Raw genomic sequence first — 18293 nt, 5'->3', positions numbered from 1 at the left:
CCGTCTTTTATATCCGTGTGTATCTAAATGTACGGCGACGCAGGAAATGTGTCGCTCTGTTGGAGTTGCTGTTAAAGAAAAACGGAGTAGGAGTGCAATGACTTTCTTTTCTGAGCGAAGACAAGATGTGTGATAGTACAGTAATGCTAGGCCTACGTAGCTATAATACATAGACTAACCTAATAGTTTAGGTGGCGTTTTTTAATTTGAGAAAATTAGGGAAGGGGCCCACCCAGTTGAAATCAGGGCTGAAAGGATTAGTAGTTAGTTAAGTTACGTAGTCTTATGTAAATTTTTATGTAAGCGTAGCATTTTTGCACGTGAAGCAGAGAGTTGTACAAATGTTACTAGTAGCAGTTGTTTATTCAAAAATGCTAGACTTACGAATTGTTTTACGTAAAGTTACGAACCTCTGGCAAGATAATAAGATAATACTCCTGAAGATAATACACGGCTACATAAATTATTACTGCACATCATCATCAGATAAGTGCATGAAGAAGAAGGAAGAAAACAAAAGAAAAAGTACATGAAGGAGGAGAAGCGCACTACATCATTCGGCACTGCCCCTGTCACAGTGTCACTGAACACTATACAGTCTATCATCATTCATTCACACATTCATCAGACACGTACGGCCGTCGATCAGTTTATTGCGCCCGCCCTAGCTAATCACGGCGTCTAATTAGTGGAAGGAGGTGTTCTTGAGGTGCTCCGGCGCGTCCTGGAAGGAGTGCTTTCTGGCCAGGGAGAGGATGGTCTTGTCGGCGACGATGAAGTAGGCCATCCCCGCGACGGTGGAGATGATGAGCGCCTGCCCGGTCGGGTTCAGGTATGCCTTGGCCCACGGCAGCATCCTCACGCTCGCCAGCTGAAATCATGGATAGCAGATTCATGAGACATGCGATCAACTATGGAGCGCGCGATCTCCTCCAACAACCAAATGGCTAGCTTTCTGGATACTTACTGTGGGCACTGCGGCTGCGACGGTGGCGACGGCCGCGGCCTTGGCTCCGGCCATGGCAGCCTCTGCAGCACACACATGTAACATGTTAATCGCAATCAAGTTCCGACAGACACAGACAGCACATAAATAAGCCGCAATGCATAACGGAACCGGCCGTCGCTCGTTGGTTACCTACCTCTGGAGCAGCGCTTAGCTGCGGCGAGCCTCTGGTCGAGGTAGGCGCGGGTGACCGTCGACATCTTCCTTCGCCGGGAGCAGAGCTTGGTTGTACGAGATCGGAAGGAAGTGAACGAGCAGTAGCAGCAAAGCCAAGTGCAGTAGCTAAAAAGATGAGTAAGTAGTAGTAGCAGTAGGTGGAGTGAGGTGCGGTGGGGAGAGCAAGGTGCTCCGGCGAGATTTATACGTAGTTCGCATGAAACCGCGAAACCGGCGTGCCGGGAGGAAGACGGACTTGATACGGTGGGAATCAAGACCACGGTTTTGAGACGAGCGAGCGGTGGTACCGGCGGGAGGGCGCCTCGCTGCAGCAGAGCACAGCACAGGTGGCCGCGCCTCGTTCGTCGGTCGTATAAAAATGGGAGCACTCCACTACACTTTGCACTGGATAAGAGGAGGCATCGATGGGGGGTTGGCACGGCGCTAGCGCGCGTAGGATAACACGTAGGAGCATGTGCGTGAACGCAGTGTCACTCAGCGTGCACTCCGTTTCGCTTCAGATCTGTGTGTGTGCGGCGCGCTGCCAGTTTTCGGCCAACCCGTCGGCAATCAGGCAATTCCGCCGGCGGTTTGCTGATTTGGATCGTCTGTTTTTATCGTCGGTTTGCTTTGGCACGCGCATTTTATCAGTTTTTCGTTAGTTTGGATTGTTTATTACGTGGATTTTTTTTTTGCGACGATTGTTTACGTGGATTTGCGCGTCCGTATTTTTACATGGGTCGGCTTAAGCGTCCAAGGAAAGACTGATCCAAATTTATTCGCGTAGAAAAAAAATAACACGTCGAAGAAAAAACACGCGGTGGTGGAGGAGGCGGGATGAAGAGCAGGGCATGGACGGAGTCCCCTACCGCCGAACAAGCCGCTCCATCCCATCCCATTGGGCCTCCTCGATCTTGCTCGCCTCCAGTGCCTCATGCACGACTCGCTCGAGGGCAGCTTGGTACGCCTCCTCTTCGTCCTCCTCGTGCAGCAGAACCTCAGGCAGCGGCGGAGGAACATCGTAGTCAACGTGCACGACCCGGCGTCGCTCCTTCTCGTGCTCTAGCGCCAACCAACGCTCCCAGTTGGGGGAGTCTGGCGAGTAGGCACGCATCTGCCGCTGCTCCAGAGTGAGGGTCTCACGACGCCGGAGAACCTCCTCGGCCTGCGCCCACGTCGAGCGTGGCACTGCTGGAATAGGGACCCGTTGCGGATGCAGATACCAGTCGTGAGGCAGGTTGACATCCGGATACTGCACTGGCCGGTGGTACTGTCAGGGAGGAGCACTGCATGGCCAGATGTGGACGGGGGTTGTAAGTGGATGAGGCCGTCCTCACCGCATGCTTTCATAAAAAAGGAAGGGCACATGGACCGCCCACACACTACCAAGAGGGCCCCTAGGTAGGTGACGGCATTTAATAAGACATGGCTGGTGGTTGGGCGGTGCACAAGTGGGACCGCGGCGGACATAGACCGGCCGCGCGGCACGCCCGCATCGCGTCTGCGTCGATGCATTTCAGACGCAATTTTGGGTCGGAAATAGGTCCGTGCGGACGCAATGCGTACGGATTTTGGGAATGGGTCGCCGCGTTGGGCCGGCGCTTTTGTCTCTGCGACTCTAACGAACGTGGACGGACAAAATGGGTCGCCTCGTTGGAGTTGCTCTTATATATCCAAATGGATATATATTATCATGATTTATTATTGTTAACATTATCTTTAAGGTAAAATAAGTTAAGTGGCAAATTATTTAAGCCCCAATCTTCCTACATGTCCTATATAAACATGAGCTTCGAAAATATGTCTTGAGCGTGAGCAATCATAGAAGATTAAATGATAGTTGAGTATATGAACGTGTAAAAAAACTCTTACATAGACTTTTCTCTGAAATATAATGAATTATGATTGTCTCAATGACTGAGAACATTGTTTGTTGATTGTCAATAAAGTTTATTCTTCTTACTCCAATATCTATGAATGGATTATTACTTGTTTATGAGGAGCTATATAATAAAATACTTACTACTATGTTAATATTCCTCATGCTCTCATGTTCGTATTATATTTTTATCAACACCTCTCTCTTAAATCTTGTGGTAATTATTTTCAAGTTTGGATTTTGCTTGAGGACAAGCAAGGTCTAAGCTTGCAAAAGTTGATAAGTCCATTTTGCATCATTAATTATTATTAATATTTGTATTATTCTTGTCCATTATTTCTTATTATCACATCATTCTTATGTCATTTCTCTTTGAATATGTAAGGTATATCATAAAGAGGGAAATATCTGGACATTGAAATTCTGAACCGGGAAACCGGAAAAAGGCAAAAAAATCAAGATGCTCCAAATGGTGTGAAACTTGACGAAGAATTTTTCCTTAATATTTAAAAATTACTGGGTCAAAAATATGCCACAAGGGAGCCACCTATTGGCGCCAAGGCAACAGGGCGCGACCACGCCCTTGTTGGCCCTTCTGATGTCCCTCTCCTCTTATATGGCGTGTTTTGACCTAGAAAAAATGATAAGTAACCTTTCGGGGTAAAGCGCCGTCGTCTCGAGGCGGAAACCTGGGCAGAGGCCCTTTTTCTCTTCGACAGAGAGATTCTGCCGAGCAAACTTTCCTCCAGGAGGGGAAAATGAAAGTTATCATCATCACCAATGTTTCCTCCTTCGTGGAAGGACCGATCTTCATCAACATCTTCACCATCATCATATCGTCTCCAAACCTAGTTCATCTCTTGTATTCAATCTTTGTCTCGGGACCTCAGATTGGTACATGTGGGTTATTAGCTGTGTTGATTACATCTTATAGTTGATGCTTATTGGATTACTTGGTGGAAGACATTATGATCAAATCCTTAATTATTATTATTACACCTCTCATCTTGAATATGTTGATGAGGTGCGAGTAGTAACTATTGTTCCCGGGGACATTGGAGAAGTCTTGTTATAAATAATCATATAATGTTGGTATTCGCTCGATATTTTGATGATATGTATGTTGTTATTTCTTTTAGTGGTGTCATGTGAACGTCAACTACATGACACTTCACCATGTTATGGGTCCAAGGAAAGTCATTATGGAGTAACAAGTAGATGATGGATTGCGAGACTGGCAGAAGCTTAAACCCCAGTTTATGCATTGCTTCATGAGGGGCTGATTTGGATCCACACATTTAATGCTATGGTTCGATTTATCTTAATTCTTCTTTTGTAGCTGCGGATGTTTGCGAGAGAGGGTAATGATAAGTTGGTTTCTTGTTCAAGTAAGAACAACACCTTAACACCGGTCTATCCACATATAAAATTATCAAAGTAGTGAACGCGAATCAACTCAATATGATGAATATGACTAGACGGAAATTCTCATGTGTTCACGGAAGCAGTTGCTTCATATAAAAGTACTTTCAGGCCTGTCATTTGCTACAAAAAGGATTGAGCTATCTTGTTGCACATTTGCTACTATTGTTACTTGTCACTTATTATGAATTATCTTGCTACAAGACTATCTATCACTGTTACTTATAGCACTTGCAGATAATACCTTGCTGAAAATCGCTTATTATTTCCTTCTGCTCCTCGTTGGTTTCGACACTCTTATTTATAGAAAGAACTATGATTGATCCCCTAAACTTGTGGGTCATCAGCCCTCCATGTCCAGGCAAGACCCATGTGACCTTGCTGCCGCACGCGCCACGTCGTCGCTCGACACTACCAGTCGGCACCAACGCCACCGAGCGGGAGGAGAGGAGGCCCCGTCGCTGCCCGGCACTACCAGTCAACACTAACGCCGTCGAGTGTGGGGAGAGGAGCCCCTTCGCCATCGACGCCAGTCGGGCTTTGCCCCATGGCAGCAAGGAGAAGAGAGGGTGCGGCCTCCGCTGGCGGCTAGGTCCCCTCCCCTCTCTCTCAGTGTCCAATTCACTCCAAATCACATGAGTTCATTCATCAATTTTTCTTTGAAAGTTTTGCTGCCTCATACATGTGGACTGTGATCAACACAACAATTCAGGCTTGCACTTTGTTTTACTTAATATTTTCACTGTGCAGCTAACATCGTAACTCTTAGTGCTAACATCAATTTTGTAGGAAGCAAATTCCTTATGGTATAGGAAAGGTTCTACTACTCCCTACTAAAGTTGCGACCATTAACTTGGATCGGATGGAGTAACTTTCTTTCACTATCAGTTGGATTGGATCTTTTTAAACATTCTTGCTGCATTAGATAAAAAGCAATTAATTTTTTCTGTTAGCATGTATTCATAAAAATAATAAATAATGTAGAGTTTGGTATCACTTTTGTTCAACAAGCCTTTTGCCATTTCACTATTTGACTAACCAAAATTTCAAATTGTAGGGACTAGTTTGCCAACGTATTATAGAAAAAGTTCAACGCGCATAGTTTTATAGCCATAAATCAAACCTTGTCCTAAAAATTTCAACATACGTTTTAGACGCGTTTGTCTTTTATAAAGGCATCTCACAATACACTTGGGCACGTGTATACGATACAAGGATAGAATATTTTATTAATGCTCGTCATGAATGAAATGTCAAGTATGTCCCTATTTCTAGTGACAAACGCCTCAAATTAATCCACAGGACAGTAACTCCAGTAGTATAGGCTATAGGAATGTGAACCTAATATGGCTAAACTTTTCTTTCAGATTTGTCTTTTTGTCACATTTTTTGTTAAACGTGCCGCATTTTTTTTAATGTTTACATGTCACACCCTCTCAAGTATAAACCTTGGCCGTGGCTACCGAGCGCAGCAATGTCCGCTCACGGTGGTAGCGGACGCACCCGAGAACAATCAACCACGTGTACTTATTAGCGTTTAAAAAAATTCAAAAAATCGTAACTTTTGAACCGAGCATCAAAATGACGATACGTTTTCACGGTCGTGTTTCTTATGACGAGCTCTTCAAAATTAGATTCCATATGGATAGATTTCTACGAACTTTTTTTGAGCAAATTTATGTGCTAGATGAGGCAATTTTAGTGCTATAGGCAAGCAACTCCTTTCCCCCCTTAGTATGACTATCTACCAGCGAAGAATTCTTCTAAGTTGGTTACCACTGAGTAACAATTGACTAGTTGCCTATGATTGATGTTCACTTGCCTACAAATGCTGTGGAATTGTTCGATTTTGATGCTCAGTTGCCTTCAAAATAGTATAAAATTGCTCAATTATGATGCTCAGTTGCCTTCAAAATAGTATAAAATTGCTCAATTATGATGCTCAGTTTCCTATTACTGATGGTCAATTGCCTATGGTTGATGTTCAGTTGCGTGGCATTAATGCTCAGTTGCCTTCTATTTATGAATAGTTGTCATAATTGCACTCTAGTATCACAAAAAAGTTAGCAACTTTTAGTGTGTTTTTTGCGCAACTCCAGTGCATTTCAACAAGCAACTCATGTGTATACACACAATGCAATTCATACATCATCAAAGTTGTTTCTGTTTAGTACCAAAGTTGCCTCATACAGCATCGAAGTTGCTTTTGAAAAAAATCTTCAAATCATATTCATATGAGATCTCGTTTTGAAGAGTTCGTCACGAGGAACCCAACGATGAAAACATATCATAATTTCCACACACGGTTTGATAGTTATATCTTTTTGAATTTTTTTCGTACAGGAATAAATGGACATCCAACGCATGCGGAGCCGAGCATGCACATCCGACCCATAATTTAGCCTTTTCAGTTTGGAAATTTCAGACTTCATTTGTCATGTGGTTGCTAAAGGGTGAAGTTATTTAACCTTCTAGTCATGATAGATAATTTAAAAAATAATGTTGATAGGCGATCATATTACGCGCATTAATAAAAATTATTTCTCTTTAACACTAAAATTGCCTAAACATTACTCCACGGTTGCTTAAAAAAAGTTTATCAAAATATATCCATATGGGATCCAGTTTTAAAGAGCTCGTTGTAACAAACACAACCGTGAAAACAGATCATTGTTATGAGGCTCGGTTTAAAGTTATAGTATTTAAAAACAAAACAGAATAAACTGGAATGACTTGCTGCATATAGGATGTGATCGTTTCAACCAAATAGTGCAGCTGTATTTTTATTATTTAAGATAAACCTTGTGCTAAAAAACTATGACGAGTGAGGTGGCACGGTCGGGATATGCGGCGCAGAACATGGGAGGGGCGGGGGGGTCAAAGAATTCAGTGCTCGTTACGTCTTTTTACATGCTCTGGCACATGTATAAGATGGGTGATGGCTGGCTGGATAAGGGAGAAGCAGAGTTGAACAGATGCAAGTCATTATTAATTCAAGATTACTGGCTGAATACATTATGATTACTTCATCAGACAAGTGCCTGCACGGACAGAGGCGCAAGGCCTGATCTGCATCGCCTCGCTGAACATTATACTCGTACTACGTGAGTATCTTTCAGCAAAAACGTACATACAGCCCAATAATTAGTGGAATGAGGTGTTCTTGAGGTGCTCCGGCGCGTCCTGGAAGGAATGCTTCCTGGCCATGGAGAGGATGGTCTTGTCGGCGACGATGAAGTAGGCCATCCCGGCGACGGTGGAGATGATGAGCGCCTGACCGGCGGGGTTCAGGTGCGCCTTGGCCCACGGAAGCATCCTCACACTCGCCAGCTGCAGAAAAAGGCACGGAAGAAGAAGACGGTGAGATGATTATTCGTTCGACGTCAAAAACTCAGTGGTGCAGGCTGATAAACGTGTGCTTACGGTGGGCACTGCGGCGGCGACGGTGGCGACGGCCGCGGCCTTGGCTCCGGCCATGGCAGCCTCTGCAGTTACCAATCAACACAGGCGTGTTAGTTTGGGTCTAGTTCCAGGCTTTCAGTAGACAGGACTGCACATAACTGCAATGCACTCCTAGAATAGAACGGCGAGAGCATTGCCGGCACAGTGAACCGGCGGGGCATCATATCGTTTTGGTTACCTCTGGAGCAGCGCTTGGCTGCGGCGAGCCTCTGGTCGAGGTAGGCGCCGGTCACCGTAGACATCTTCGCCGGAGCAAAGCTTGGTGGCAGGAGACCCGAAGGAAGTGAACTACTCGTGACTTCTTAGGCCCTGTTTTGTTACAAATAAGTCACCAACTTATAAGTTAAAAATGCAAAAAATGACTTATTTTGCCAAAAGGGCCTAACTTATAAGTCACCCTAACTTATAAGTCATAAGTTGCGATACCCTAGCTTAAAACTTATAAGTCACTTACTTTTTGATGGGTCCCACCACCTTTTCAGCCGTGCCCACCGCCCACCCGTGCCCACCGCCCCATCCGCTCCCCACCGCGTAGCGCGCCTCGCCGCCGCTCCCACCGCGCAGCGCGCCTTGCCGCCGCCGAGCTCCATCCCCACCCACTGCGCAGCGCGCCTCGCCCATCCCTCCCCACCGCGCACCGCTGCTGCCCTCGCCGCCGCTGAGCTCCAACGCGAGCTCGCTCGGCTCGCCCAGGCCAGAAGCGCGAGCTCCGCCTCGCCCAACGCCCGGATCGGCTCGCCTCCTCCGCTCGCCGCCCGGTCTCCACCATGGCCGGCAGGAGCTTCGCCCCGCCCCTGCCCCGCCGGCCGTCGCGCCCCGCCAGCCGGCCGCCGCGCCGCGCCCTGCCCCGCCGGCCGTGTCGCCCCGCCCCTGCCCCGCCGGCCGTCGCTCCCCGCCCCGTCCCTGCCCCGCCGGCCGTCGCGCCCCGTCGCGCCCCGCCCCTGCCCCGCCGGCCGTCGCGCCCCGCCCCGCCCCTGCCCCGCCGGCCGTCGCGCCCGCCCCGCCGGCTGCAGCACCTCGCCCCGCCCGCCGGTTGCAGCGCCCCGCCGCGCCCCGCCCCGTCCCGCCGGCTGCAGCACCGCCTCTGCTCGTCCAAGAAGGACGCCGTCGTCTGGCTCGACGCCTGCATGCTCCGCTACTCCGGCGAGCCGTTCTTCGGCGAGGTCGACGACGACCACAACGCCGTCGTGCCGGGCGGCGTCCAGAGCGCGGCGAGGTCTGTCCAGTGACGAGGTCGCCGGTGTGGTCAGGTGACTTATAAGTCAGGTGACAACCAAACAAGGATGACTTATAAGTCACTGGTTTTAAGTCACCTGACTTATAAGTCACCTGACTTATTGGAACCAAACAGGGTCTTAGTAACAGTGAAGTGTGTGAGGCAAGAAGATGAGTGGTGGTGTGTGAGATGAGATGGGGCAGAGCTCGGTGCTCCGGCCGGATTTATAGGCCGCAGGAAACCGCGAAACCGGCGTGCGGAGAGGAAAGCGAGCTGATACGATACGATGGGAAGCGAGACCGTGGTTTCGAGCCGAGCGGGTGGCCGGTGGCCGGCGCTGCTCTGCGGCAGAGCGCATGTGGCGCCGCCTCCTTTAACCTGGTCCGCATATAAAAAACCACCCCACGCGCCTCGTCACTGATTCTTTTTGGTGGGCACTGCGCTGCGCTGCAAGTGGATAAAGATAAGGAATCAATCGATCGGGGTTGGCGTGTAGGTGCTGCATCATATATAGGAGCAGGAGTATGTGAGTGAGTGTGCCCTTGGCGCTCCCTGTTTTCGGCCAATAATCCTACACCTATGTAATTTGGTTACATAATCTTACTTAACCTTCGTAATCTAAATCTTCACCGTCCCTGATTTTCGTGGGGTGAGGCCTGGGCTGTTTTTTCATCCAATCTAATCATGACAAATCAACTACCACGCGTAACTTTACCTAGAATCTCTAGGTAGGTGTAGCAAAGCCCGTTTTCGGCCAACCCGTCCGCAATCCAATTCCGCCAGCGGTTCCCTGCAAATCCTTTGTTGATCGCATGCTCGGAAATACCTCGTCCGATTAGCCAGTAGATGGAACTCTTGATTTCGGTTATTATTTGTAGTATATAGTATGATATATGTTAGCAAGTATATGAACAAGTTCAATGTTAAATTGATGATTTTGAATTTTAAGATTTTGTAGATTTAGATGTATAATGATTATTAATTTTATCTCTTGTCTTTATTTTATATGCCTACAGTAGAATATTTTGATATATTACATAGCTATAGGTGCATGAAGTATGGTATAATAAATAAAAAGTATAGATATAAATTGGCAAATTTCTATTTAATCTACTGACAATGGTCGACCGATTAATTCAGTTTATAGGCTCATTCACTGATTAATCGTTACTCTCAAGCAGACCGAGAAGCTACTAGTTACCGATTTCTTGAACATTGAAAATACATAACGTTGATCACCTATCCAAATAACGTAAAGGTTTTCACTAGCCAGTCCTGTCATCGCTTGCAGTCGCACCACCACCCTAGATCTTCCATCGTCGCAAATCTCAACCCTGACCAAGGTTTTGGCTACCGAATACCAAGGAAATGTCAAGAAGGGGCCGAGAAATGCGGCTACCAAAAAATACCAAGTGGATGCCATCCAAAACTTCCAAGTGTGTTTCAAATTAAGAAAAATTGAGCTAGGTACGTACAACTATGTGCCATGCTCAATTTAGTCAGGAATTTGCTAGCATCACAATGGTTGTCTTCACGCATGTCAAGGACTGAGGTGTTCAGTGTTCGGTCACTGACCAGTAAAGAAATAGCAACCTAGCCAGCTCTGTGAAGTTGGTCCTATAAGTCTGGATTGACCGACACCTCTTACATATAAACCTTATCCAAGACAGATATTGGGCGGCCCAAATGCATTGGATCTGAGAGACGGGACCTACCACAAATTTCATCAAATCTTCCAAACCTGGCCATACATGTCTTTTTCCTCTCCTCTCTTCTCCCTCGTTCGCGATGGCCCTTCCCTAGCTTTTCAGCCACCCTAGATTCGATGTCGTCTTGACCCCATAGCGCGAGTATCACCACCACAAAACTCCTCCTGCCATGGTACATACCACTCTTCCCGTCGTACACCTTGCCCTCCATGTGTTTGATAATGTCAATGCAATTATTTTGGATTCTTTTGTGGAAAAACAATGGATTCGGTCTTGTCACATGAGTAGTATAAAGGCTAGGAGCTTGATGTATTCATTCACAAGTTCATGAATTCATCAAAATCAGATGACGAAGATGCTACATTAATGATTGTGATGATTAGCTTCGAGAAAATGGAGATAAAAGCGTAGTATATTCTGAACTTCAAAAGTTCAATCAAAGGGAAGATAGACCTAAACTAGGATAAAGCCGCTGGCTCACGACGGCCGCTCTACAAGTACTACATCCTAACCGGATCAACATTTCCTGAAATATGCGTCAACACTTTCGTATGTGCAAACACTTGTTCTAGTGCGCGGTTAATGGAGTGAAGGCACATGATCCATTCTCTCTTTTGTTGAAATGCACAACTGCTCTAAGGATTATCATCTATTTTCTTTAAAGACTTTCTTTATTTGCCACGCCATGTATTAAACTTTATGAAAATACTACCTCCATCCCAAAATAAATGTTACAAATTTAAAATAACTTTATACTAAAGCTAGTACTACCTTCCCAAGTATATAGGACATGCGCGTAGTTCTAGCTTGTTAATTTAACTACTCCCCCGTTCTTAAATATAAGTCTTTTAAGCGATTTCACTAAGGGTCTACATACAGAGCAAAATGATTGAATCTATACTCTAAAGTATGTCTATATACATCCATATATATGTAGTCCACTAGTGAAATCTCTAGAAAGACTTATATTTAGGAACGGATGGAGTAGCTAATATGTATTATATGCGATAAAAATTACATATTCAGAGACTACATCCCCATATGAATCTAATGATATATTATTTATTACATATAATACATAATTAAGTAGTTAAATTAACGACCTAGAACTACATGCATGTCCTATACACTTAGACGAATGTAGTATAAAGTTGAGACACCTATTTTAAGATAGAGGAAATATTTAAGAAGTGGTGATCCCGATGTGCATCACAAACATGAGAGGAATGGCGGGTCAAAGAGTTCCGTGGGTATTTCTGTCTTCTGCATGCTCTACCACTGCCACACATGTCAAATGATAACAACAAACGAGTAAATGGAAGATGGGGTGATGGCCGGTGAACCTGAGCTGTACAAATGCAAGTTATTATTAATTCAAGATTACTGGGTGGATACATGATGATTGCTTTGCTTCATCAGATAGAAAGTGTTTTGCACACAGAGAAGAGAAGCGCAGTACACCACTCACTGTCTGCAGCCCTCGCATGGTGACCGCCTCCTTCACTGAACTTTACGCTTTCTTTCAGTAGAGGCGTACAGTTTATTGGCAGAGAAGCGCAGTTTATTGCAGGTCTAACTAATGGAAGGAGTGTTGGCTTTTGAACGTGCGTATGCAGCTGTACAGGCGTGCCTACGCGATTCTTGCTTCGGCCGGCTATTTGACGGAACTTGCGTAACTAGCGACACGAATAAAACTGATCGATGGATTTGATGGCTAAAGGCCCGTGTCGAGCCTTTGCTTTGTATTGCTTTTCGTTTTTCTGGTGTTACAATCAACACCCCTAGGGTGTCTTTTATACACGTCCACAAGGGACTATGAAAATAGACTAGGACTAGGAATCCTAATACTACTAGGACTCGGTTTGGCTTTCTTTCCTAATCCTACATGAGCAACATGATTAACATCTACATTCACCTCCTTAATCTTGTTGCTTGACTTCACTTCTTGCACTCCGACTTTCCTCCTCATCTCGATGAACTTCTGTCGACCGAGGGACTTGGTGAAAATATCGGCAAGTTGGTCTTTCGTGTTCACATGTTGAACCTCGATCAACCCTTCTTCAATGCACTCCCGGATATGGTGGAACCGGGTATCTATGTGCTTGCTCCTTTCGTGATGAACCAGATTTTTGCACAACGAGATTGCAGCTTGGTTATCGATCTTCAGTGACACCTTCTACACCTCCCGCTTTGCAAGAATAGCTAGGAGTCTTCTCAGCCACACTGCTTGACAAGCCGCCGTGCTTGCCGCTATGTATTCTGCCTCGCATGAAGACAGTGCCACCACCTTTTGCTTCTGAGAATTCCAGCTAATCGGATTCGGGCCAAGGTAGAAAACCATGCCCGTTGTGCTCTTTCGGTCATCAACATCACCTGCCATGTCGCTATCTGAATATCCACGAAGGATCAATCCTTCCTTTCCCTTTCTGTACGTGCAACCAAGATTAATGGTGCCTTTCACATAGCGCAAGATTTGATTGACCGCGCTCATGTGCTCGGTTGTCGGATTCTCCATGAAACAACTCACGATCCCGACTGAATAAGCCAAGTCAGGTCGGGTATGCACCAAATATCTTAGGCTGCCCACAACGCTTCGATACATTGTGGTGTCCACCGGCGGATTTGAGCTACGCTTGCTCAACTTGTGACGTTGGTCCATTGAAACTTGTGTCGCGTAGCAATCTGACATGCCACACTTGTCCAATAACTTGACCGCGTAAGCCGATTGACATAGGGAAATCTCTCCGGAGCTTTGCTTCACTTCGATGCCCAAGTAATAGCTGAGTAATCCCAGATCACTCATGCTAAACTTGTTCTTCATTTGCGCCTTGAAACGTTCAATTTCTTTTACGCTATCTCCGGTGATAATCAGATCGTCGACATAAACTCCAACTAGCAGGTTTGAGCCTTTGGAGTTCTTTGTATAGACTGCGTGCTCGAGGGGACATCTCTTGAACCCGAGCGAGACCAGACTTCGGTCTAACTTTGAGTTCCAAGCTCTTGGCGCTTGCTTCAACCCGTAAAGTGCCTTCTTGAGCTTGTAAACTTTCCCTTCTTCGCCTTTCTTCTCGTAGCCGAGGGGTTGTTCCACGTACACTTCTTCTGTGAGATCACCGTTGAGGAAAGCGGATTTAACATCCATATGATGAACCTTCCAATCCTCTTGTGCTGCCAAAGCTAGGAGCACTCTCACCGTCTCGATTCGAGCAACCGGTGCAAACACCTCATCATAGTCAACTCCTTGACGTTGTACGTAGCCCTTTGCAACGAGTCTTGCCTTGTACTTCACAATGGCACCCTCCGTGTCCTTCTTTAACTTGTAAACCCACTTCAAACCTATCGTCTTTTGGTTTGGAGGTCGGGTTACCAAAGTCCACGTGCCATTGCTCTCAATTGCCTTCATCTCCTCATCCATGGCGTGCGTCCAGCTAGGACTTTTGCTCGCCTCTACGAAGTTCGCCGGCTCCTCAACTCCGAACAGACATAGTCCGGAGTACTCAAGCGTAACTGGCTTTGTGTACTTGTAGACTTTCTTGAGGGTCTTGTAGCGACGAGGCCCTGAGGAGTCCGTTGTGGCTTGCGAAGGAGGCGACACAAATTGTGTCGGTGTTGATGCACTTGAGGAAGACGGCTGAGACCTTGGTGTGTCATCGACATCCGTGTCGTCGGCGTAGTCGTCGTGACCGTGACCATCATCTTGATTGTCGTCGTCACTATGCGCCTCGTTGTCGATGTTCTCGTCGAGATCTCCGCCTGTGTCGTGCGCGGCGTTGTCGTTATCTCCTTGCGACCTATGCGCGTCGTTGTCGGTGTCGGCACCATGATGATCACTACCATTGTGGTCACCTTGGTTGGGCGTCTTGCCAACCACCTGGACATCCTCCCCTGCATCATCATCAGTTGGAAATTCAACTGCAAATATGTTACTGTTTGGAGCATCGTCGGCTGCGGCGCTCCAATTCCACGCTTGGTTTTCTTCAAACACGACGTCGCGTGAAATCCGTAGACGCTTGGTTTGTGGATCGTAGAAACGGTATGCCTTGGTGCCAGAACTGCTCTCGTATCCGATGAACACCATCTTGGTGCTACGATCGGCAAGCTTTGAGAGATGTGGCTCCGCCGTCTTCACATGTGCCACGCACCCGAACGTCCGTAGATGAGACACATTCGACTTACGTCCGTAAATTGCTTCATACGGAGTCTTGCCGATCACCGCCTTCGTTGGAGCCCGGTTGAGAAGATAGACCGCCGTCGAGACAGCTTCTCCCCAAAAAGTCCCCGGCAGGTTCTTGCTGTTGAGTAAACTCCTTGCCATGTCAACGACGGTTCGATTGCGCCTTTCAACGACCCCATTCTGCTGCGGCGTGTAAGGTGCCGTGAGGAACCTCTTTGTGCCAATCTTCTCGCAGTAGTCGTTGAACTCATTCGACGTAAACTCTCCGCCGCGATCTGTCCGTAGAGCGCGAACCTTCAGCTTGTGTTCCATCTCTGTTGCAGCCTTTAATTTCTTGAACGCTTCAAACGCCTCATCTTTAGATCGTAGGAGAATGACCCACATATATCTCGAGTAGTCATCTACCACAAGGAAGAAATACTTCTTTCCAGCGTGAGTTGCCGGGGTGATAGGGCCACATAGATCACCATGGAGCAGCTCGAGTGCATCACTTGCACGATAGGTAGACTGAGCAGGGAATGGCCTGCGGTGCTGTTTTCCAACCAAGCACCCGTCACATACTCGATCAACATGGTCGATAACTGGCATCCCGGATACCATCTGCATCTTTGACATCTTCTTCAAGGCGTAGAAGTTAACGTGTCCAAATCTAGCATGCCATAACCACGAATCATCATCACTCTTGGCAAGCCAACACTCCGGTTGAGATTGATCAAGGTTGAGGATATAGAGCCTATTCCGTGAGCGATTAACACGAGCTAGCACGTTTCGGAGGTTGTCGAAGATCGTCATCACTCCGCTCTCTATATTCACCTTGCATCCATTCTCGTCAAGCTTCCCAATAGAGATGATGTTGTTGCGCAGCCCTGGGATGTAGTACACTCCGGTGAGTATGCGATGTTCGCCTGTGAGACCCTCAAAGAGGACAGATCCTTGCCCGCAAATCTCCACAGCTGAACCATCACCGAACTTGACCGAGCCTTCAACATCGTATTCCAGCTCGAGGAATTTCTCCTTGCACCCCGTCATGTGGTTACTGGCACCCGTGTCGAGATACCACGACACGTTCTGATCACTGGATAACTTTGGTGTCACTTTTTCCTCATGAAGTAGCACCTTCCGGCTTGGTTTCACAACCACCGTTTCAGCGAGATCACAAACTTCGGCCATCAGAAGACCTGGACCTTCGTCTTCCTGCTTTGCCAAATTTGCCTTGATCTCCCGCTTGTTAGGCTTTGGACAATCCTTCGCAAAGTGACCCATCTTATTGCAGTTATAGCACTTGACCTCGGACAAGTCCAAGTTCCGTGGTTTCTGCTCTTTAGATTGGCCCGCCTTACCACGACCTTGTGGTTTGCCTTTTCCTTTGCCTTTTCCGGTTTGTCCATCGCCCTTCGTGTTGCTTGAGCCTTCGCCACCGTCACGCCTTCCTTTGCTACTTGGGGCCTCCCAATCTGCGCGCGAGTACATGAGTTGGTCACTACCTCCTCCTTTGCCTTTTCGACAGCCACGAGCATTCTCTTCCCACGTCCGCAGGCGTCCGATCGCCTCCGTTATGGTCATGTCGTCGATGTCGTAAAGCTGCTCGAGCGTGCCGATGATGTACGTGAATTTATCAGTCACTGAACTGAAAAACTTCTCCACGATCTCGGTCTCCTCGAGCTTTGAACCAAGCGCACGGATCTCTCCCACCAGAGTAGTAAGACGCATGGCATAGTCGTTCACCGATTCAGTTTCCTCCATCTGCAACTTGTGAAATTGGCGCTTCAGCACTTGTGCCCTTGCCTTGGTGACGCGATCTTCTCCGATCCTCATCTCCTTGAGTGCGTTCCACGCCTCTCTTGCCATCTCGAACTCCGCCAATGTCATCAGCACGGAATCCGGCACAGACTGGGCTATGGCGGCCATGGCACCTTCGTCGGACTCGTCATCGACGTCGTCGTCCGTGATTGCCTGCCACACTCGAAGGGTTCGGAGAATAATCTTCATCTTCACCGCCCACACGCCGTAGTTGGCGTCGGTGAGCATCGGGTACTGGATGGGGATGTTGCGATGCGCCTGGACGTTAGCGCCGCTCGTTCCTCCACCACTGGTTGCTGACTTGACGCCCTTCTTCACCTTGTCGCCGTTCTTGTTCGCCTTGGCACCGCCGCTGCCGGACTTGACCGACTCAGCGTCGCTGTCCGTCGTCGTAGATCGTAGATCGTCGACGCTCTGATACCAATTGTTGGCTTTTGAACGTGCGTATGCAGCTGTACAGGCGTGCCTACGCGATTCTTGCTTCGGCCGGCTACTTGACGGAACTTGCGTAACTAGCGACACGAATAAAACTGATCGATGGATTTGATGGCTAAAGGCCCGTGTCGAGCCTTTGCTTTGTATTGCTTTTCGTTTTTCTGGTGTTACAATCAACACCCCTAGGGTGTCTTTTATACACGTCCACAAGGGACTATGGAAATAGACTAGGACTAGGAATCCTAATACTACTAGGACTCGGTTTGGCTTTCTTTCCTAATCCTACATGAGCAACATGATTAACATCTACAAGGAGGTGTTCTTGAGGTGGTCCGGCGCGTCCTCGAAGGAATGCTTCCTGGCCATGGAGAGGATGGCCTTATCGGCGACGATGAAGTAGGCCATCCCGGCGACGGTGGAAATGATGAGTGCCTGGCCAGTCGGGTTCAGGTGCGCCCTCGCCCACGGCAGCATCCTCACGCTCGCCAGCTAATCGATATTAATATAACACCAGTCAGAGAACAAATCACTGGGAGCACGAGGGACGATTCTGAACTTGACGAGCTGTATCCGAACTCACCGTGGGGACTGCGGCTGCGACGGTGGCGACGGCCGCGGCCTTGGCTCCCGCCATGGCTGCCTCTGTAACGCCGACAGGTTAATGACAATCAAGTTTCAGTGGACAGAGACATTACAGAAGCTTCAATGCAATGCACGACGGAATGGCATCTACGAGCATTGATCGCTGGTTACCTCTGGAGCAGCGGTCGGCGGCGGCGAGCCTCTGGTCGAGGTAGGCGCGGGTCACCGTAGACATCTTGGCACGAGATCCCAAGGAAGTGAAGTGAACTGGTAGTGGTAGTAGCAGTGAAGTATCAGCAGCAGTGGACTGTGTGAGTGAGATGAGATGGATAGGAAATGCGCTCCGGCCGGATTTATATAGGCTGCCGCCTGCCGGAAGGAAACCGGCCGGCAACCAGCGTGGGCGCAAGAAGACGATAGATACGGTGGGAGGCGAGACCGTGGTTTTGGGC

General features: G+C 47.7%; 3 protein-coding genes across 3 annotated transcripts; all 3 read right to left on the bottom strand.

Moving 5' to 3' along the window:
* Window positions 1-390: 390 nt before the first annotated feature.
* LOC123412177 (early nodulin-93-like) lies at window positions 391-1455 on the bottom strand. Its single transcript, XM_045105116.1, has 3 exons — window positions 1143-1455; window positions 968-1029; window positions 391-871 (listed from the first exon to the last, which is right to left on the bottom strand). The coding sequence occupies exons 1-3, from the start codon at window positions 1204-1206 to the stop codon at window positions 686-688; spliced, it is 312 nt and encodes a 103-aa protein (XP_044961051.1). The 5' UTR covers window positions 1207-1455; the 3' UTR covers window positions 391-685.
* A 5975-nt stretch (window positions 1456-7430) lies between these two features.
* On the bottom strand, window positions 7431-8225 carry LOC123412176 (early nodulin-93-like). Its single transcript, XM_045105115.1, has 3 exons — window positions 8104-8225; window positions 7887-7948; window positions 7431-7793 (listed from the first exon to the last, which is right to left on the bottom strand). The coding sequence occupies exons 1-3, from the start codon at window positions 8165-8167 to the stop codon at window positions 7608-7610; spliced, it is 312 nt and encodes a 103-aa protein (XP_044961050.1). The 5' UTR covers window positions 8168-8225; the 3' UTR covers window positions 7431-7607.
* Window positions 8226-17565: 9340 nt separating this feature from the next.
* LOC123408107 (early nodulin-93-like) lies at window positions 17566-18293 on the bottom strand. Its single transcript, XM_045101298.1, has 3 exons — window positions 18013-18293; window positions 17840-17901; window positions 17566-17748 (listed from the first exon to the last, which is right to left on the bottom strand). The coding sequence occupies exons 1-3, from the start codon at window positions 18074-18076 to the stop codon at window positions 17566-17568; spliced, it is 309 nt and encodes a 102-aa protein (XP_044957233.1). The 5' UTR covers window positions 18077-18293.

Source organism: Hordeum vulgare, chromosome 7H, assembly GCF_904849725.1.
Source record: "Hordeum vulgare subsp. vulgare chromosome 7H, MorexV3_pseudomolecules_assembly, whole genome shotgun sequence".
Taxonomy (NCBI): domain Eukaryota; kingdom Viridiplantae; phylum Streptophyta; class Magnoliopsida; order Poales; family Poaceae; genus Hordeum; species Hordeum vulgare.
The sequence above is the reverse complement of the archived record's forward strand: the minus strand, read 5'-3'. Positions and strand labels throughout refer to the sequence as shown.